Raw genomic sequence first — 22,058 nt, 5'->3', positions numbered from 1 at the left:
CGTAAATAACAAATAAAATACAATCATGGCAAAAAGGAAAGAGAAAGAGACTTTTACTGCACTAATTATAGTGCAGTAAAAGTCTCTTTCTCTTTCCTTTTAAGTAGAATATTTCCCTCTGAAGTGTAGTGGAATAGATGTTGAAAGTGTTATGAGATTAAAATACTCAAATAAAGTAAAAGTACCTCAAATTTGTACTTAAGTGTAGTACTTGAGTAAATGTACAAAGTTGCATTCCACCACTGGCAGTACATATTTAACACATTGAATAAAAAGTTTCAGCTGCCTGTCATGCAGACCTAAATATTGCCTTCAGTTCATCCAGAATTTGTTCCTGTGTCTGTGCCCCATATGTCTAAACTCTAATCTTTATGCAGTATCTTTGCACCTGTGTCTATTTCAGTATGAGCACGTGTGACTGTGCAAGTGGTCAGCAGCGACAGAAAGTGTTTATCAGTGGCAGCTGCAGTCTGACTGCTTCCTGTGAGCCGACAGCAGAGGTTTGTCACTTCTCTTTGTAAACTGCACAATTTCAGCTCTGTGGGAAGAATACACATACATGGTGAGTTACTCTTTCTCTTCAACAGGGCACAAATGGTGACAAATAGTCATTTTGAATTATGCTGTGTTGACCTGGTGTTATCTAAGCTGTCAATACCAACTATCCTCTTGACTGAAGGTACAATACATTGGATCTAATTGCATTTTCCATGAAATACACTGAGTCTGGCTGAAGCTTATGATAGCTTATTGATTTCATCTGTCAAATCCGTCATGTCCGTAGAAGAAAAATGTAGGAGAGACGACAGGTTAAAGCACTTCTATGTGGTGCTTTTGGAGTGAAAGTATCTGAAATATTTTGCTGCCGGCAAGAGCAATATCAAAATAAACATTAAAATAAAGCAAATGTTTATTACAACATTCGAACATTTTTTTTAAAAAAATGTGCTCATTTTATAGCCTTCGAAACAGATTACGGCCAAATTGCATTGACATCTAAGTTAAATTGGGGTTTATTTGGTTGAAAATTTGGAGTAAGGGTTTGGGAGTTAGGTTTAGTTTTTTTTATTTTTAAGATGTAACACATATATACATTTTTTTTTCTTTAATTCCCTGCATTTCACATCTCACATTGAAATCGTGGTCCTGGACCTCTTAAAAATAGATAAATAACTTTCACCTTTTAACCAAACATAACTGGGTTTTTAAAAGTGTTAAGAGAGTAATTTAATTGGCTACATTACAAAGTGAGTAAAACTATAAATGTGCTGTGTTTAAAATATTTTTTAGTTTTATCATTTGTAAGCCTCTACATGTATATTTTTTAATTAATTAAAAAAAATCTTTCTTTTAGCTCATTTATAATGGAGGCTACGGCCAAGTACGACTATGAAGCTACCGCTGGTGATGAACTCAGCTTTAAAAAAGGAGAGCGATTGCAGGTAGACAACATACACACACTAAAACATGCTGTACACACTTCTTCAGTTTCTACACAGTTTCTACTTTGTGTTTTCAGCAACATGGTGCACACCCTTCAAGTTATTAATAGCTCTCAATATAAAAAACATATTCAAATTTGGGACTGCTGGTACAATGCTGGCAGCGTTTTTATGTGAATCATTTTAACATATACGTGACTTGACAGTCAATTCATGCAGTGTGAGAACAACAACAGCATTTGCATTTGCATCACCTGCGGCAGTTTTTAATAGCTGGTGCAGTAGGTTATGAAAATGTGTTACGAAACTGCATCCTGCTGCTCAAATACAAGTTTGTTTCCTATTTCACAGGACAGTCATTGCAATGTGAAGTTTGTTTCCTTTTGGACTTCTTGACACAAATGTTGCACAAAGTACAAAACAACACTGCAGAGGCGAGGTAGTCTGTGTGACTAAACAGCTAAATACAAAGTATAGTGACAATAATCAAGAATGCACAAGAGTGTAACAAGTTGTGTGTGCTTTTCACACAGATGGATCTTGTGATCTTTTTGGTTGTGAAAGTGGTGACTTTCACCTCTAAACCACTAATTCCGCATCTTGGAGTGCAGATTGGTAACAGTTTAACAGACTTATCAAACATTTTTAAAAAGCAGATTACTGTAATCCTAGCCTTTTCATTTCAGGTGGATCTGAAGCTAATTGTGCTTTATAGTAAGATACATGCTTGTAAACAGTTAAAAGTGAAACAGCAACAAGATAAATGAGAAAAGGTGAAAATACAAAAACAGACCACTCAGCCTCCAAAAAACTTTTGACTAACCACACAGACATGAACCACAGATGCAGTCTCACCAGATATGGTGTTTGTAGGTGGAGACAGAAAAAACACCACCGCAATAGGTCTGATTAATTTAAAGAGAGAATATGTAGAATTGTCATCATTATAAGAATTTATAGCTTAACATCCATCTGCACAATTTTTAAAGTATGGTCTAATAAACAGATCAGCTGGTGTCAAAACACAGCATTGTTTAATACCACCTAATATGTGTCCATACTATATCTATAGAGTCTCCGTCTATAATAATTCCATTGCATTGACTGCTTTGTTAGGTCTTACATAAATACATGTATATAAATATTGCATAACTCTAGCTTGCATATTCTTTGATGTACATTTCTTGATTCAGTTAATATCTTTCTGTGCTATTCTGATTGACGTCAACATCATTCTTCTATGGATCCTTATATTAAGAAAATAACTGCTGCTGTGTTTACTGTAACAAGTGTGTTTTGTTTTGTTGCATGAACACAAAGGTTATGAAAGAAAGCCCCCTAAAACCCACATTCCTCCAGGTGCCATAATGTGATAAAAACAGATGTTATTTGGTATCACAACCAAACCATTAGTGTGACATTGTTGAATAAGTTGACTCTGCAGCTCAACATGTAGACTATGACTGTACTTAAAGTGCTTAGCGAGGTAAAGCCCAGTCTCCAGAAGTAAATGTTGGCATTGTACATTTTTGCAAACCACAATATCTTACATTTATACATTTCTGAAAATAATCATATCCACATTTCTGAAGTGACAAAGTTCTGATTACAAATATATGAGCTGAATCTGTCATTGGAAGGTGAAGGGGGTGGAGGATGGTGGATGGTGTTACACCTATAGGTAAAATGCCTGTCAAGCTGCAGAACGCTGTTCAAGACCAAAAAATAACAAAACCACATCTTTTTTAGCGAGTCATTGTTGAGATTGCAATGGCTTTTAAGGCACCAAACATGGGTGTTTTTAGTGATCTTTTGCTGTTTTTCCAGCAGAGATAGTACTACGAAAAGAGATTGTTTTTTAAGCAAGACATCCCTGCTTTTCCAGTGGGGATTGTGCCTCCAAAACCAGGCATTTTATTATTCAATTATTCCCAACTATTACCAATTGGGTTTTTTGCCAAATTCTTGCCACATTAGCTATGCTATGTTAAAACATAAAGCTTCAACGTATCATGTCAAATTTTTTTTTTGTCATTATTTTTCTGATTCATAAGATGTATATATAAGATGAATATTGCGTGAAAAGACTACCATGTAGATTATGTGACTTTATATGTAGTGTTTCATGTGATTGTGTCCCTCTGTGACAGATTCTGCAGACCACTGGAAACTGGTACAAAGGAGAACTCAATGGATTTGAAGGGTTTGTACCCAAAAACTTCATCAACATTCATCTGCCAAGGTAACTCACATACAGCTTAAGAAAGAAAAATTAAATAGAAAAGTAAAAGGAAGATAAACGGACATTGTCTGTTTTCAAAATAACACTGAATAGAGGAGAGAATCATTTTCACATGAAGGAGACAGTTTCTGAGACGGTGTACAAGTGGATTGATAGTCATTAAATCACACTCAAAATAAATGAATAACTCTTTTCAGATTTTTCCAGGCTTTGAGCAATGTCATTCCTTTTATAACATGATTTAATTTTGCATTTTGAACCTATAATAATAATACTGCGCTTTGTTTAGATGTTATGTTTCTTAAACTATCTTTACTTTCATTTACTTTTCCTCTCACTCTCACACAGTCTTTCTTCCAACAATTTTTGATCATTTGTCCCCCTATTGTCATAATCATGACTTTCTTACTCCCTTGTCTACTAACTATTCCTAATTTTAACCCCTGAAACTTTTGCAATTTTTTTGCCTCCCTCCTCCATGACTCCAGCTGGTACCAGGAAGACTTGAGTCGCAGCGACGCTCAGGAGAAGCTGATGCAGCAGCCTGTGGGGGCCTTCATCATACGGGGGAGTACAACTGCATCTCAACGAGATTTCTCCATCTCTGTCAGGTGCGTTCAGTGTGTATATACGTGCACTTGTGTAACTTGAAAGGTTGAACAAAGTAAGAATCTGCTGATTAATCTTTATAAACAGCGACGGACAAGACCTTGGTCTGTGCTCCGGTTTCCATCTGTTGTCCATCTGTAGTCTGAGTAGTATCGAACAATCACCTTTTAGTGGCAGGTGCAATGCAATCCCAGAATCCATCAGCTGTCACAACACAAACCTAATTACACAGGATGCTTTGTTACTTTTGGTAAAAGTGGCCTATTTAAGATCATCCTTCTCTGATACATTTTCACTTTGTTTTGTGTTTGTCAGCAATCCCTCTGTCTTATTCTTCTCAGCTGACATTTCTCTCCATCTCTCTCTCTCTCTCTTTCTCTTTCTGTGTCTCTGTCACATCGCTGTGGACTCCGGTGAGCCATTATTAGAAATCCTGTTTGCAATTTAACTTTTATGCATTTTCTATGTATAACTATTTGATGTCATCACTTCCTCCTGCATTTGCATGGTCTTTCTGAAGAACTTCTGTACATATTTGATGCTTTATTACAAGCAAGATGGAAAACCCCTGGATACTGCAAAATTTAAATACTAACAATTATTCTTTAGATAAAGATACTTTACATTTTATTGGATTTGATGACAACTGTTGCTACTGTCAACGGATAGCCTTTATCTTGACGGTGTCTATAAAACATTTATAGACACCAGTTATTGATGCGTTATTATCTCTTACACCGTGTCTTCTGAGAACTCTCCGTTCTGATTGGCTTGAAGATGTGAATTAACTTTTCGCTCCACCCCCATAACACAGGTGTTTCTTTGAATTTTATTTTTCTTCTTATATGACAGTTCGATCTGTTAAAGAACAGTGAGGCTTAGCCAAAGATCTTGTTGCTAAGGTTATATTTGTAACCACCAACAACAAAAACACAAGCCCCTCAGTCAGAATCATGCAAATTTATAGTCAAATATGTTTGATGTTTGCAAGAATCGGGACATCTAAATGAGAGCACAATAATAGAATTATTGAACCTCACAAATTGCAGATTAATGGAACGTCTTTCACTGAGTTTTGGTCACTTTAACAGTGAATGATGTCTTCTCTTGTGCTCTTGTTCTCTTCCCTTCATATCTGTCCGCACCTTCATGCTCTCTGTTCATTTATCCTCTCTTCACATCCTGTTCTTATGCACCTTATATACATCCTGCCAGCTCTGGAAGGTTGTGGATATGTTTGTTCAGGCACAAGAAGTTAACAAGCTTTAGGAGTATAAATATCATCTTTTATTGAAAAATATTATATAAAAAAATGGTAAAATGGTGTGCAGGTTTCATTTCAAAAACATCTCAGATTTTCACATTCACAGACAGATACAAAATCTACAATTATTGAAACAGACTCTTTATTACTCAAAAGGCAAAAGAAGACACAGAAAAAGAAATCATTCTCTGTATTTTATTTTATTTTGTAGACATGAAGCAGATGTGCAGCACTTCAAGGTGCTGCGGGACAGTAGAGGGCAGTATTATCTCTGGTCAGAGAAGTTCCCTTCCCTTAACCAGCTGGTGGAATATTACAAAAACACATCTATCTCCAAACAGAGTCAAATATTCCTACAAGAGACGCAACAACAGGTAGGAAACCTACTCATATAAAACATAATGTGAGTGATAAAGTAAGCCTATGTAAAAAATGTACACTCATTTAATGCACTGTTAATGGATTTAAATAGAAATGTCCATATCAGAATGTTGTCATAGCAGTATTGACTTTTTTGATTTAAGTATTTTTTTTAATTGCAGTTATATAAAAACAGTGAACACATGCAGAAAAAAAGTATGAAATTTGTGTCAAAACAGCAAAGAGGAGGCCCAGACAATTTACCGCTGCTTCCCACTCCTCGACTCTCCAACTGCCCACCTAGACCTGCACCACGACAGGTACTCAGTCACACCATGCAGCCCGGTCATCAGAATAAAATGCTGCCGTTGTATATTTCTGTAAACCATGGATACATTGAAGTTTGTAAATTTCATACATATGGTGGAGTTAAGATGAAACATACATACGCTGAGTTTCACATCAGGAAGATAAGAGGACGCCGCCAAGCAGCGTACAACTTTTCAAAACCAAAAAAAGTGGGAGAGTTTAGGACATTTCCAACTGTCTTCGTAGTGGCAAAAGAGGGTACTGCAGGCCAGAACATTATGTTTTCGTAACAACACTTCAACCACAGCATTGTCACAACATGAAGTTGAAACATAAAGACTGAGGAACACTGCCAGGTATGAAATGAACAAATGTTACTCATCAATGGTTTTCAATGGTTTGCAAAAATATCCACCAATGACATTTATTCTGACGATTATGTTGTAGAGGTATGTAGAGATTCAAACTGCACAGCACCATATGTTTATGTAGGCCTCTTTGTACATATTTGTATAGTTGATTAAGATACCCCAGTGATGTGTGTTTGCAGTTGTGTGTGTGTTTGTGTGTGTGTGTGTGTGTGCATCTGTCTGTGTGTTTCTCATCCTGTCTGTCTTCCTCCTCCTCCAGCACAGAGCCTCCACCAAGCTGCAGGTTAGAGCTCTGTACAGTTTCCAAGCTGAAGAGAAAGACGAGCTGGAGTTCAACGCGGGTGATATCATCAACGTCCTGGAGTGCTCCGACCAGGCCTGGTGGAGAGGTGAGCTGAGGGGCAAAACCGGCCTATTTCCCTCCAGCTACACCAAACCTATCTGAGAGGAACACGCTTCCAGATACATGAATATTATAGTATTAGTTGTTTGTATTAAGCTTCATGTCTAATATTATTTCATACAAATTCATTGTAACTTACAGAAGTCACAACCCTAAACCAGCAGCAACAGCTGCAGCGTGTCATGACAGAAGATGTCAGCTGTCGAGAATAAAATGAAGACTAACTTGTTTGGTGCACACACACACCCACACACACACACGCAAAGAGTACAGGGGATTTCTGTTTATCATCACACATAAAACAAACCGCTGTATGTCCTGTACAATGGATACAATAGGGTGACTGTTTTGGCTATAAAAAGTTCCCAGGTCTTCTCAAAAAATCAATATAGTTTACATATTATATAATCTACACATGATGCATTTCATTTAAGATATGTAAAAAAGTGTCAAAACGATTTTCAGTTACCATCTCAACAACGTATTTATTTTCACATTGTTTTCTTTAATAAAAACAATAATGGGCATTATTAATGAGAGCTGACAATACGTTTTTTAACAATAATCATACATTATCTTGACCTGTCCAGTGGTGGAATGTTACTAAGTACAGTTACTCGAGTACTATAGTACAGATTAGAGGTACTTTTACTTACTTATTTCCTTTTCCGGCCACTTAATACTTCTACTCCACTATATTTCAGAGGGAGAAATTGTACTTTTTAGTCCTATACATTTATTTATTGCTAAATCTATACATTTTTTTCAATATATGAAACTTTTATTACCAAGTTGCTCATTACCTTTTCCCCCCATGCTTATGAAAGAAATTGCACAAATTTGCTCACGGTTCAAAGGGTTAAGTTCTTGTGAAAGTCATCTGAGGGAAGCACAGGGGAAGTGATGTCTTTCTGGGTTTCAAAGGGTGAAGTTGTGAAAATTTTATCCACCCTGACACAATTGAAATCCTGCTTACACATTAATGCATCAGTAATAATGTTCCGATATGTATGATGTATGATAGCTATAATTAATATTTTATCATAAAAATGTATCAAATGATAACGTAAAAACAATGCAACAAAGTGTGAGGTGTTACTTTTAGGATGAAGCTACAGACAATTATGACCCAAATCTTTTTTTTTTCTTGCACCGGAGAACACATCCAGATCAAATTGTCCCATATTATGCGATTGGCCCCATAAAGCCAGATGTAGAGTTTTACAGTATTCTACGTACAACATGATGTCAAAGTCCTCATTATTTTACTGTAAGTTAGGAACCTTTGAAGTTGTAACTGATTGCTTAGCCTCCATAAAACAAATCTGCTGTGCAAAGGCATAACTAAACCACTGATATGATTCATTCATTGTGTGTATTGTGATAATCATGGGTATATTATAGAGCAATGGGCCCCTGGGCACAGATATGTAAAAGGCTCCACTTATTTTTGCTGTTGTGTTTGGTCTCCCAGGTGTTATGCATCTTTGTACTTTTTTTGTTGTTGTCATTTTCTTCATGTTTGTGATATTTTTTTCTCTTTGTCTCTCAACTCTTTGTCTAGTTGTTTTGCCCCTTTGCATTGTTGTTTGTTTTCTCATTTTGAGTGTCTTATCATTTTTTGAGGCTTTGTGGTTGAGTTGATACTTTTTAATTGGGGTTTGGGGGCTGACACTTTGCAAAATAATCCATCTATGGTTATTATTTCTGCTAATTGTGAAAGAAGACATGAGAACAAAAAATTAAAGGCTGACAAATAGTATGAGACACATTTAGAACTCATAATATAGAGTGTGTTAAGTGTCATCAATGTTTACACATGCTGAACACACATATTAGTTCATATGCACACCCTCAACAATGAATAATGCAAATTTACAATCAGGATTCAGTTGGATTCCAGAGCGTAGACTCGGATCAGACATGATATACAGAAAATAGCACAAAAGAGTTGTAATCCTCTGTCAAATTTAAAGTGAATTAGATTTAACTTTATTGTCATTACACAGAGCACTACGGCAACAAAAATGCAGTTTGGCATATAACCAGAAGTTCAAAGTGAAAAGTACAGAGTAATACACAGAATAAACAACACAGGATTGGTCTTTCTTTCTTTGAAGGCATATGACAGAGCATCTTGAATGGCCTACATATAAAGATTGCTGTCTGCTCAGTTTATAACTGGTCTGTTTTTGTTGCATGAACAAGGGGAAGCCTTGAAGGGAAAGAGAAACTCCTTCCAGCCCTACATGTCTCTACAGAACATGCTGCTCCTACCCAGGCTACTCCTGCTGCATTCAGGCTCCATCTGGAAATCAGTTATTCTTATTTAAAATCCTTTTTAGTCGTTTTAAGGCGAGTTTTCTTTATTCCACTTACACGTGAAGGCAACATGAGTTTTCCGCGAGCGCCACCCCCCTCCCACCCGTCCAGGTAAGAAAAGTTTCTCAGCCTTATTTAACCCGCCCGGCGTCACGTATATGTCAAAAAGACCCCACCGGGTGTGAGAGAGTCTCTGAGCTCCAGGAGGACTCACCGCCAGCCATGGCCGAGTCCCAGCTCGTGTGCATGGAGGACGGCCACATTGGAGTCAAAGTCCCGGAGTCCAAACCGGAGTTCTACTACAGCGAGGAGCAGCGCGCGGCCATCGAGGAGCTGCTCAAAAACGGCGATGGTGCCTTTAAAACAAGACTCAAAGATGATAATATGAAAGACTTTTTATCTGCCAGAGAAGTCAAACTCTTACTAAACACGTTCAGACAGTATGACACGGAGAAGGACAGCAGCAGAAAAGCTCCGCCGGCCGGGTCTGAGCAGGCAGCCGCGGGCACGGACGCGGATTCAGGGGTCCACTCCACCTACTGGCCCCAGATGTCGGACACCGAGGTGCCGCCGCTGGATATCGGCTGGCCCAGCGGGGGGCTGTTCAAAGGGGTGACCCGGGTCGCCGTGCACACACACCCACCCAAAGGGAACGGACCCCACATCAAGGAGGTGGTGAGGCGCCTCATCCAGGAGGCCAGTAAGGTGAGGACCACAGGGGACATAACAGATAAGAGGACATTATAATTGTTATTATTTTATTATTGTGTTAAAGGGGTCGACCGATATTGGTTTTTCAGGGCTGATGCAGATGCCCATTACTAATAGTTAATGAGAACCGATGTGTTCTTATCGTAAAACTTCAAATATTTATGTTCATATCTATGATTTGGAATACACAGCACAACATACGTAACACAAAACTTTGTTTAAATGCCTTTAGCAAATGTTTGATCAAAACAGAAACGTTTAACATCATATACAGCAACTCCCGAGGAACTTTTTAAGTTCAGTGAAAATGCAAATAAACAAATGAATAAATAAAAATAGCTCCCTGAGCTCCCTGAGGTTTTTTCTTTGCACTTTTTAATTGCTTAATAAAAGTACATAATACAGGGGAAAAAAACCCTACAGACTGTCAAAAAGTCAAGTGACAGACAGAAATTGGACATTAAGAAAACATAAACAAAACAAAGACTTAGAGATAGCATTTAAGATTGTGCATTTGACAAATTACCCAATAGCAGGTCATAATACCCAATTACTTTATGAGGTCGACTTGCAGAACAAAAATACATTGTTTAAAGTGAAATCAAAGGTGGTTGAGAGACTGAAGTTTAAAGAGAGAATAATTTGTTTGTCAGATAATGACTCAATACCAATTACAGGAAGTTATTATGCTTTTATTACCTACTTGAGCCCTGTATTTTTGTCTGGCACAGTCATAACACACATACACTATTGTCAGTACAAATAACAATAATATTTACAATAACAATATTAATATTAAAGAAAATATATAGTGTTTTTCAAAACAAAGCTATAAAGTGCTCTATAAAAATATAAAATGGCAGACAATGAGAAACTAAAATAAATAAATAATAATAATAATAATAATAATAATAATAATAATAATAAACAGTTTAAAAGCTGCACAACAAAAAATACCTAAAATAAATGAAACTTTCAATGAAAAAATAAGAAAATGCCTTTGTTTTTAAAAAAGGTTTTAAGAATTGACTTACAGCTAAAAGTGATTTATAAAAATGTATTTTTAAGAGGGATTTAAAAAAGGATAAGGAACTTCATGGTTTGATGTCCTCAGGGTGGAGGTTTCAGAGAGCAGGGGGCCTTGAAAGAAAAGGCCCTTGGTTTTCAGCCAAGATTTTAGACTTTGTGGCAGAGCCTTGATTTAGGTCCTCAGGTTTCAGCTAGGCACGTACAGAGTCTGAGGATCTTAAATGAATTTTGGTGAGTCCAGAGCAAGCCTTTAAAGGGTTTTATAATACTATTTTAGCCAATTATATCTACCCAATGACATGAAGCTAAGTAATATGCTGGTCTAGCTGCTGAATTTTGGAAAAGCTGTAGTTTGGGTTTGTAGGCCTAAAAACACATATTAAATGGGTTTGTAGCTGTTGTCTGGGAACCTTAAGATGCTGTTGAGGCAGAAATGTCCTGATGTGTGAGCCAAACGTCAATGGGTGGAGTGAAAGAAGGTTAATGGGTTTTGTTGACACGTAAGTTAGCAAACAGTGGCAAACAAAGAGGGACGTTTAGTCAAAGTTACTATAATAGTTCTAGCAAAGTATGGTTGATATGATCATGGAAGTATGTACGGTCAAACATATATATACAGAGATGTATATAGACATCAGCCCTTTTTACACAGAGATTGTACTATAGGGCTGCTACTAAGCCCCTTCTTCATGCCTCTTTTGCGTGTTTACACAGAACCGAATGTCGCCAGCATCGTTTCATTCCACTGTGTGGTTTTAAATGGCATCAGGCATCATGAAATTTAAAAAAAAGCATGATGGGCATCAGGTTTGGGCGGTATAACAGTATGATGGTATACCAGGGTATTTAGAAGGTATGTTTTCAATATGGTCGAAAATAAAGGCGCTCCTTTCTCTATTAAACTCATCGTGTGTAGTGCACAGCACGCACCACCAGAGCTTGTGGCACGATTAGATGAGAACAGCCCTATTAGAAACAGAAAGGTCTTTCCTTTCTGTTTATAAAAACATTAACGTTCAGTTAATAACATTGTGAGAACAATGCTTACGTATGCAGATCCGCAAAAAACAACCAAAAATGCTGTAGTATGCAGGCCAGGCCAGTAGCTGTTGGTGGAAGTTTGTACTGACACACCATAGAAGAACACAAGATGCAAGGTAGGATTGTTATTGAATTTTTTCTCCTTGATCCTTTTATAAAGTGCAGCGTGACGTTGCTGTTCTCACAGGATCTGCGCATTGCGTGATCGTACTTTATATACAGAATGGTGAGATGGCACACTTGCACACCTTGAAAAAGACTGCAGAAGGGGCTATCAATTACTCATTTGTGTGACCAACTTTCCAAAACACAAATATAATTCAGTAAGTTTACATTTAGGCAACTTACACCAGTAACTTTACACATTTGAGAAGCTGGATCCAGGGATTCTTTTTGGCATATTGTCTAAAAAAGTATGTTATGTAAGTGTTTATAGGTGGGGCGATTAAACGTTAGAGGGATTAATACCTCCTCACACACTAACTGAGAGCCTGAAGTGGTTCTGTGTGTTTAAGCTGCCCATCGTCATGTTTACTCATAGAGCGCCAGAGCTCCGCTGAGTCATCTGTTCCGCCTGCTCTCAGTAACACAGTGACATGTTCAGCCTGGCTCACCCTGCTTCACTGTGCCTCCCTAAAACTGGGTCAAAGAAGACAGTAGATGCATGTGTCAAAAACTCACTGGGTCTTTTTAACCTGCTTTGTTATGCTACCCATTTTTGGATTTCCCTGTAATTTTCTTTGGAAATTTATTTTATCTTTCCCTCCTTCCTCATACTTATTTCCTTTTGCGCTTGTTTTCTTGCACTTATTTTGCTTTCCTTCCTTCCTGGTTTCAAATCTACTTTACCATAAGCATTGTGAGACAAGACCTTTGGCCCTTTTGAAAGACCGTTTTTCTCTCTGCTTTTATGCTTTTGATAAAGAAAGTGATTTAGAGTATGCACACATCAGCTTTACTTCCTGGTTGCCCTTCCTTCCAGTTATTACGTCATCATGTTGGGCATAAGGGAGGTGTACGTCAGGAGTGTTTTGTTTACTAACTCACTTCCTCTTGTAATATTTTGTCAAAAAAATATAGGCATTAGAACTGGAAGCCCATCTTGTTACATACTTAACCTTATTTTATACCCTTAACAAAATAAATCTTTTTGGGTCAGATAAAGAAAAGGTTTTGTAAGTACAGTAGGCGGCTCAGCTTGGTGTGCATCTCTGGAATGTGACAAAAATACCAGCTTTGTTGTCATTTATCAGAAACGCAAGGAGCTATTCATAAGAATCACACACACACACACACACACACACACACACACACACCCACACAAGCAAGATAACACATGTGGAGCAACCAGTTCTCCAGGCACTAGCATAATTCATCTTTGCATGCAGATTTGAAATGTGTTCCTATTTGTCCTTTTTGTTTTTGTCTCAAATTCGACTTGAAAATCACTCAGGAGGCTTCACAGCACTGAGTCCATTGTCCACACATGTCTCATCTTGTACCTCTGCCCCCCCCCAACTCCACTCAGCATTTTTCCTCAGTGAGTAACTGAGTGGAAACAACAGGCCGTTTCTGCCCAACAGAGGAACATTTGTTGAACATTTAAAAAAACATTGTTTTCCATGAGTTTGGTTCTCAGGGAATAGTGGAACAACACACCAATCTTTTATCCTGAAAATCTCCATGATAATTCGTCATTGTATGGGCATAACAGCCAACTTCTGTCAGAGCTCTGTGGCTTTGACTCTTAATTTTACTTTGGTTATGAAGTTCATTAGACAGATGTCATCTGTGTGTTCATACTACACTTTGGTACATATTCAGTAACCATGTGGCCTTTTGTTTAGTGCCAAAATATCAGCTACTTGTATAGTATGAAAACGTTATGTACAGCTTATCATATAATGTATTTAGCACATTCATGCTTTTTTAAACAGTGATTTTTCCCTTTTTTTTCATTTTTTTTTGTAGTATGTGTCCATTTTTTAAAACACTTATTTTGTATCCCCTCTCTAAATTCTGACATTGTTTTGTGGGTGATTGCACAGATCCACAAAAAAGATTTTCACAGCAGCCCTTTGTGGGGTTTAAATAGTGGGGTGGATAATTGATCAGCTGATCTGATCAGAGGTGATCAGATCGATCGATGAGAGAAGCAGCTGCTACAAGAGGTAGTGAATGCATTTTTTAAGACCCATCATGATAAGTTTCACTTTCACTGTGTCTGGCTTTCTCCTGTTCCGCCTGTGCCAAGAGTATGCTCCACGCTTAGAGAGTGCGATGCAATACATAACCAAATAATATTCCAGTAGTGCTCCTGATGAACAATCCAGTTTCAAAACTATAAAATTATTTTGTGGCAACAGATGTTTAGATAATGGCATGCGCCCACAAATAAATGAATGTGTGTGAAACCTTGGCTTGCTGTCAGTAAAGTGCCAGAGACCAACTTCACTGACAGCAAAAACAGCTAAAGCTGATGTGTTGAGCAGGTCAGTGATTGAAAGTGAACCATTCTTTGTCACACTTCATCATATTTTTCTTCTTCTCAGGAGATAGAAAAAAGGAAAGTATGTGGGAATGCAATCTACATACTTGTTCTCTGCAGAGGAGTCCAGAGTTGAAAAGCATTTAGTATAATGCTCCTGTTGTTTATTACACCCACAATGTTATATTGTAGGGTGTCATAAATATTGCCGCCTCTAGGGGCTGTTAATGGGCTCCAGACTATTACACTTGTTTTAAACTTTCTGTAGTTGACCTTTATCCTGACATCCATCAATTTATGGTGCATGATTAACAGAATAGTGCTAAAACTAATACATATACAGCACAGCTGGGCACAGTGAAAAAAAACATCCACAGTATTATACAGATTCTTTACAATTATTATCATAATTTTTAGTTGTAATTTCTACAAAAGGCAGTGCACATCTGTTTTTGCTTACATGCAAAACTACTGGTTCTTATGAATGTCTTTATTTGGTAAAAGCAAAGTGCAGACCTCTACTAATCCCAACTCTGACAGAAGAGAAAGCAAAAGCCACATGGAAGCATTTCTGAAGACATTTAAGTCCTAAATTCCTTAGCTGATCTCCTCTTGTTGTTGTAAAGCTCTATGTGTGATCTGTCAGCCTGACAGGAGCACAGCAGGAGGATAATACAGTGGCTCTCTCCACTGTTGCAAGACCAGCAGCTAAGACTCTTTCATGTGGCCTTCGCTGTGCCCTCAGGGTGGGTGTATCACTGGGTTAAAGTGCTTCACTTAGACAGATTAGCTTCAACTGCTGGTTTCTTTGTTAGACATTCTGCCCGTCAGCATTTTATTGATTTTTCTTCTATTCCTTAGAGAGGTAACATGGATGAGAAGCAGTATTGAGTAGTGTTTTTCCTTGGTTTCAAGGTGTTTTTATCCTGCCGCAGTATGATGAAAAACCTGAGCAAACTGTGAAAGAAATTTTGTAAATTCACCCACTTAATATCACATTCTTTGTGCCTGTGCATCAACAGTTATTTCTCTGAGCTATGCAAACTGCTCCTTCCAACTCTGAAGTGCATCTTGAGTTGCAAGGCCTTATATAGGCAGGTGTGTGTGTGTGTGCCTCTCCAAGTTAAGTGTAATCAGTGGAATTTACCACAGGTGGACTCTAATCAAGATTTTAAACCTCTCAGAGGTGATCAGGAGCAACAGGAGGCACCTGAGCTCAATTATGTTCTTCCTCTGTTCTGAGCAGTTTTGAGATATTAAACCTCAAAGTTTTGCATTCCAAATCACATAAATGTTTTCAATGTTTTTTTTTTTTTAACAGAAAGTCCAAAAATGCATGTAATACCTCACATAATATCAGTCAGTTGTCACAGAATAAGTTTATATGAATAACTTAATTTTGACAAAAAAAATGTTAGATAGAACTAAGGTGAATAAATGTTGATGTTTATAATTCAGTTTTCTCTTTTTCATTTCAGTTTTTCACAATCTTTTCTAAAACCGTGTTTTCACTTTATTATTATGAGGGTAAACATGAATTTCAATGATGTTAGTGTAACGCATCTACATAAAAAAGTTCAGGGATCTGAATACTTTTTGAATACACTGTATAATGAAGTTTTGACTTTAAAGGGTCAGTTCACCCCAAAATCAAAATTACATATTTGTTATTCTCACCTGTAGTGCTATTTATCAGTCTAGATTGTTTTGCTGTGAGTTGCTGAGTATTGGGGATATCAGCTGTAGAGATTTCTACCTGCTCTGCAGTATAATGGAAGTAGATGGCACTTAGCTTGTGGTGCTCAAAGCACCAAAAAAGTCACTGAAAAAAACTCAACAGCAATGTTTCTTTCCAAAAACCATGATCTGATTACTCAAGATAAGCCACAGACCTTGTTGAGAATAGTTTAATGTAGGAACTATTTTCTTCCTGCACCCATCAACCAAATCACTGCGCAGAAGGAAGCATGCATTTACTCTTGGATGAGAGACTCATGCTAGCTCCATTTTTTTTTTACTTCAGAGAAGCCAAAACTATATAGATTGATAAAAAGTAGAAAGAACATGCTTTTTTTTTTAATTTTGGGGCGAACTGTCCCTTTTAGTTAGTTAAAAAACATTCTTTTTTTTTTCTCCTTACAGGTGATAGCAATAGTGATGGACATCCTCACAGACGTCCAGATCCTGCAGGACCTGATGGATGCGGCCTGTCGTCGCGCCGTGTCTGTTTACATCTTGTTGGATAACCAAGGTGTGCCACACTTCCTGGATATGTGCTCCAGGCTGCAGATTGGCTCACAGCACCTTCGGGTAAAACGACACTTTTACATCTGTGATTAATGTAGCACAGACTTGTAGCATAGAACACAATTTACAGACATACTGCTTACATGATATTATCAAATGTTCAATAGTTTCTGACAGATTTTTATATTCAATATTGCTTGTTTTAATACATGCACAAAGGGCTCCTTAGAAAGCATAATTAACGCTAAGTGAGCTATCGTTGGGAAATTAAGTTAGTTAAAATTAATTAGACTAATGACAGTTTATCAAAAATAAAATTAGATTGACATGAAAATGAAAATGATGGCATTCTGGCAAAAAAAAGGGGGCCAAACAGTTTAAGTGATAAAGAAGATAAGCATGATTACAACTGCAGCACTGACATGGCCACATTTCTTGAATTAGTTAATTAAACAATACAACTATTTGGCATTTTTGGTATACATAGAGGTATCCTTTCATACCTTTAATTTACTTTTTGCATTTACAATATTAGACGGTATAAGTACCAAACAACCAGGAAGGCTGGAAGGTTGGATGGATGGTTGAGCTGCACTGTACGCTGCAACTGTGGTACAATATCAACCTGCTGCTTTCTGTGTGGTTTTACTGTCCATTGTCTGACTGTGACCCTCTGTGGCCACAGAAAATCCGAACCAGGACACTTGAGGGAATTGGCTTCGGTTTGTCTTTCGGCAGACTGCCTGGTGCACTCTGCAATAAGTACATGCTGGTGGACGGGGACAAAGTCATGTTTGGCTCTTACAGGTAAGGTCTTGTTCTTATTCACTCTGTGTACGGTTAGTACGCGCTTTTAACTTAACCGTTTTATACAGCGCTTGTTTCCATCACTTGTGAAGAGTGTGTGTTTGTAATAGATTTGTTGTTAATTCCTTATTTGTGTTTGAAGTACTCAGTAACTTCAAAATGTCTGACTTTTGTGACTCCTAGTATTAGTTTGGAAATATTAATATGCTAATGTTTTGATGGTATAATGTTCACTATGTCCTGTGCACTATCTTAGTTAACTTAGTTGCTAATTTGCATTAAACACAAAGTAAAGCTGATGGGAATGTCATCTGGTCAAAAGCAAATTGTTTGATGGTGTTAAATTGAAAGTTATTACAGCTGATCCCGAATGGGACATTGATGTTTATTCCAAATGTTATGGCAGTCCATCTAATATTTGTTGAGACATTTTGCTTAAAACAGGAAATGTCAACCTTCTTGTGGTGCAAAAAGGAACAGTAAGGGGATTACCAAAGTCATTTAGATTAATTCTCTGGGGATCATCAATGTCTGTATGACAATATAATCCATTCAATAGTTGTTAAGATACTTCAGTCTGGACCAACTGACAAATATTGTCATCCACTAATATGGCTAAAAAAACAATGATAGAGACTACTTCAAACAAGAAATAAAGGAAAAATTATGGTCAAAGCTACAAAAATACAGCCCAAGTTGTTTGACACGTTTTGCACTACGTTATTTCTATGTAATGATTTGTTTGTTGTAAACCAAATAGACTAATGAGGACACACTAATGAAGTTGTTAACTGTTGTAAGCTTGTCTCTGTCCTAGTTTCTCCTGGTGTACGTCTCGTATGGACCGGAACATGATCACTGTGATGACGGGGCAGGTGGTTGACTTCTTTGACCAGGACTTCAGAGAGCTTTACGCCATCTCCGAAAAACTGAACCTCTACAAAGAGTTTCATGTCAGCCCACCTGCTGCTACCACGACAATACGCTCAAAAGTGGGCCCCAAACGCCCGCCTCTACCAGCGACCACATCCCGCTTCCAGGTTACCTTAGGGGATTCACGGAAAGCTGACATCCAAGTACCTGCACACAAATACTACAACCCCAAATACTCACTGGTGTTTGGGGATATCCCACGTCCACCAGGGTCTCTGCAGGAGCCCGGGACAAAGAGAGGGTCAACCTTGGCTGAGCTAGCTGAGGAGATGGACCCAGGAAGGCCAAAAGTGACCAGCAGTGAGAAGATTGAGCGACTGAGTCCGAAGCCCTCAGAAGCCCCTAGTGATATATTTAAGAACAAAAACGGAGTCACGCAGGATAAGAAGGGTCGGTTCACGTGGAGGCAGAAATTCTCCAGAGGAAAATCGTCCAATAAGCTTCCTGATAGCAGCTTGGCAGGCAGTGCAAGCCCTACAGCCACAGACACCAATAGGACGGATGAGTACGATGACAACTTTGAGGTGATTGTGAAAACTCCATCCAAATCCAAGAGTAAGAAGCTGCCTAAACTGGGCCGAAGGACAGACTCTCAGCAAACTGTCAACATGTCACAGGATAATGAAAGTAAGTCAGGATTAAAGTTGATACATTAGCTTGAATCCAGAATAAACAAATGACAGCACTTTCCAATGTGTGGCTAATCTGAGGGGTCACAAGACAATTAGCTTTGTTGTAAAGGAATACCAGGAAAAGGAAGGAAAGGAAACCACCTTTAGCGTGTACTTTGAGTTTTTAGTTTGGCCCATGTCCCATTTACTAACATGGAAGAATGGGCTTTATGACCCCCTTTGACTATTGAAGTCATAGGGGTGTGCTTTAACAATAGCAAAACTATATCAAAACATGTGTTTATTAACTCTCACACAATTTTTGCGGTGTAATCCAAGGCATTGACAGCGTAGGTGTACTATTAGTGTTTTACATAATAAGGTTTCAGCAAAAATGCACATTTTAAAAGTACTGAACATACAACTAGATAAATGAAAGGGAGATTATACTACACAAATTGTGAAAGAGTTTGTAAACAAATGTTTTGATACAGTTTTACTGCTTAACACCGATGATTTGGATTCATCTAGAATCTTATTTTTTTCAATTCTTTATCACTATTGACACATGCAGGAAAAACAGTGTTTCTTAATGAGTTCAACCTAACAGGTGAGTTATTGATATACAAATAATAGTATTTAAGTAGAAGTGTTTCTTCGAGGGTGCACATACCAAAATGTTAAGAATCCACTGATCATAGTGGTAACATGCTGACAGACAACATCCTTTATGAATTGATTCTATGAAATAATCTTTGTTGCCTCACCAATCTCTTTTTATAATTATGTAACTGTTTTTTGCACACAGGTTTGAAGAGTCGACTTCGACGAAAAAACGCATGTCAAGTGTCCTGAGGTGAACTGCCAGTTTCTGACCACAGAACGGATTACCTTCTTAAAATGGATTATAGAATGACTTCCTTGAAAGTGATGTCACCTCGGACTGTGCAATATTGTAAGTATTTTATCCAGCGCCTTCAAGAAAGACCAAATGAATTCACGGTTCTTGAGACCTCGCATAGGACACTTTAATGTTTTTTTGTTTGTTTGTTTTTTGTTTAAGTTGGGCGTCAAATTTAAAATGCTGAGTCAATATGCCAGGGGATATCCCTTTTGTACTGGTGGGGTGCAGAGAGATTTATTTAGGTATTCGCTGGTGATTGTTTGCAGCTTGATTCTTCTGGACTTTTTTTGGCTACATGGATACAAGGCTAAGGGCTTGTCTGGAGGACACTGAATGTAAAGTTAGTGCAGTGTACCTATTGATACACTGAAATAAGTGGGTTTCTATTTCTGTAAAATAAGAGTCAGACTTGGAGGGCAGTGATCACTGATGGAAAGAACCCTAAAAAAGGACATTGCCAGGATGTTACTGATTTCTCAGTCTGACAATCAAATAACCCAAAAGAAAGTTGGTGGTGGTGAGGTATTGTGGGCCTTTCTATGTAAACAGTACTGTACAATCTTTGTTATTTTGCTATGTTGTCTTTCATGTGAAACACATATTGCTTTTTTTTTTAATTTCAGTGTCTATTTGCTACACTTTGAAGTTGTGGTTTATGTTCTACAGTTTGCTCAATAAATGGTGTCAGATAGTTAACAACAAAAGTTTTTTAATTTTGTTCGTGTGTTAAGATTGTCACATTCTAGTCTGGAACTAATTATTTGCAGTGTCCGTATTATCTTTCTGTGATGGAAATTTCTTTGGGAATTCATGTCATAACAAACATGAGGCATAACTTTGATGATAGCTCCACCCAGTGGTGAGACGCAGTAATACTCCAACATTTTAATAGATGGTTGCACTACATAATCATACCACAAGTTGCCTCCCTTGTCCTCCCTCTGGTTCTCTGTTCTGGGTGTTTGTGAACTGCCAAGACCTTAGAGAGGAACCGCAGGCCTAATGGGAACTGAGCTGAGCTGAGGGTGGAGGGTGGGGAGTGGGGGTTGTGAGTTGGATGTGGTGCAACACTGAAACAGGAAGTCAGAGCTAAGCAGGAAGAGGCGTTAACTAATTTATAGACTAGTTTTAGTGACACACAGCAGGCACAAAAATGTTATTTCCTGTGTGTATCTTAATGTTTATTTAAAAACACTGTCAAATGAAATTAAATCATAATTTGTCTACCAGAAGTAATTTCATATCAAGATTATTTGTGTTACAACAAATTAAAGTCAAATTTCACAAGTCTAGAACAAGATTAAAACAAGAACATACAGTATGTGGCATTTACTCCTCAGTGGCACACTATGGATCATGTAATTTTACTTGGTCATTTTCAGAACTATAGCGAGTTACACTTTTTAGTAGAAAATTGTTGGACAACAATTAAAATTCCAAGTGTATTTTTTTGTTGTGTGTAACATTTTTATAAGTCTTAAAAGGTTTGGAGGAAATCCATAAACAATGTTGGATGCAAAACATCAAAACTCATTCAAAACTCTTAAAAATATGCAAAACTAGTTGTGAACCTTAAGGGTAACTTGAATGCTTTCGATGGATAAAAATTAAACCAAGAAGTTTATACTAAACACAGCGCAGGAAGCCTTTAATCAGTGACTGACTTTCAGGTGGTACAATGTGTTTGTTAGAAGCCTGGTGTTGTAAATCAGATGTCTAAATAGCCCAGTTTTAGGTTAAACATTTTTTAAATACAATGTTAAGAGCAAGGCATTTAATATGTTTACTGTATTTGGTTCAATTTATCAGATTAAGAAGGCCAGAGGAAGTTGCACATAGCGTGGTGGTGTGATAACGTGGATAAAATTAGATGTTTTCTTAATTTGCATTAAACCACAAATGTGGTTTAGGTGCTTCAACCTTCAGGAAGCACATGCAAGGATTTGAAGCGAGCATATCAACACA

The 22,058-nt window shown here is 37.7% G+C and overlaps 2 protein-coding genes across 2 annotated transcripts; both read left to right on the top strand.

Annotated features, from left to right (window-relative positions):
* Positions 1-436: 436 nt before the first annotated feature.
* On the top strand, positions 437-8,769 carry grap2b (GRB2 related adaptor protein 2b). The gene is made up of 7 exons (XM_042485674.2): positions 437-562; positions 1,355-1,442; positions 3,593-3,684; positions 4,173-4,295; positions 5,769-5,931; positions 6,157-6,237; positions 6,857-8,769. Exons 2-7 carry the CDS (start codon positions 1,365-1,367, stop codon positions 7,040-7,042), a joined length of 723 nt encoding a protein of 240 aa, XP_042341608.1. The 5' UTR covers positions 437-562; positions 1,355-1,364; the 3' UTR covers positions 7,043-8,769.
* Positions 8,770-9,178: 409 nt separating this feature from the next.
* On the top strand, positions 9,179-20,797 carry sack1fb (scaffolding CK1 anchoring protein Fb). Its single transcript, XM_042485328.2, has 5 exons — positions 9,179-10,027; positions 16,734-16,901; positions 17,524-17,645; positions 18,463-19,205; positions 19,998-20,797. Exons 1-5 carry the CDS (start codon positions 9,545-9,547, stop codon positions 20,042-20,044), a joined length of 1,563 nt encoding a protein of 520 aa, XP_042341262.1. The 5' UTR covers positions 9,179-9,544; the 3' UTR covers positions 20,045-20,797.
* The last annotated feature ends 1,261 nt before the right edge of the window (positions 20,798-22,058 follow it).

The sequence above is a fragment of the Plectropomus leopardus genome, chromosome 3, assembly GCF_026936395.1.
Source record: "Plectropomus leopardus strain MGB_pleo_1.0 chromosome 3, ASM2693639v1, whole genome shotgun sequence".
Taxonomy (NCBI): Eukaryota; Metazoa; Chordata; class Actinopteri; order Perciformes; family Serranidae; genus Plectropomus; species Plectropomus leopardus.
Note: the sequence above shows the minus strand (reverse complement) of the source record. Positions and strands in the feature narration are given on the sequence as shown.

Excerpts from the sequence above, each read along its gene's own strand:
- grap2b (XM_042485674.2), top strand. The coding sequence starts at position 1,365 with ATGGAGGCTACGGCCAAGTACGACTATGAAGCTACCGCTGGTGATGAA. Across the intron at positions 1,443-3,592 it reads AAAAAGGAGAGCGATTGCAG|ATTCTGCAGACCACTGGAAA; the intron begins GTAGACAACATA and ends CCTCTGTGACAG. Across the intron at positions 6,238-6,856 it reads CTAGACCTGCACCACGACAG|CACAGAGCCTCCACCAAGCT; the intron begins GTACTCAGTCAC and ends CTCCTCCTCCAG.
- sack1fb (XM_042485328.2), top strand. The coding sequence starts at position 9,545 with ATGGCCGAGTCCCAGCTCGTGTGCATGGAGGACGGCCACATTGGAGTC. Across the intron at positions 17,646-18,462 it reads GTCATGTTTGGCTCTTACAG|TTTCTCCTGGTGTACGTCTC; the intron begins GTAAGGTCTTGT and ends TCTCTGTCCTAG. Across the intron at positions 19,206-19,997 it reads CATGTCACAGGATAATGAAA|GTTTGAAGAGTCGACTTCGA; the intron begins GTAAGTCAGGAT and ends TTTTGCACACAG.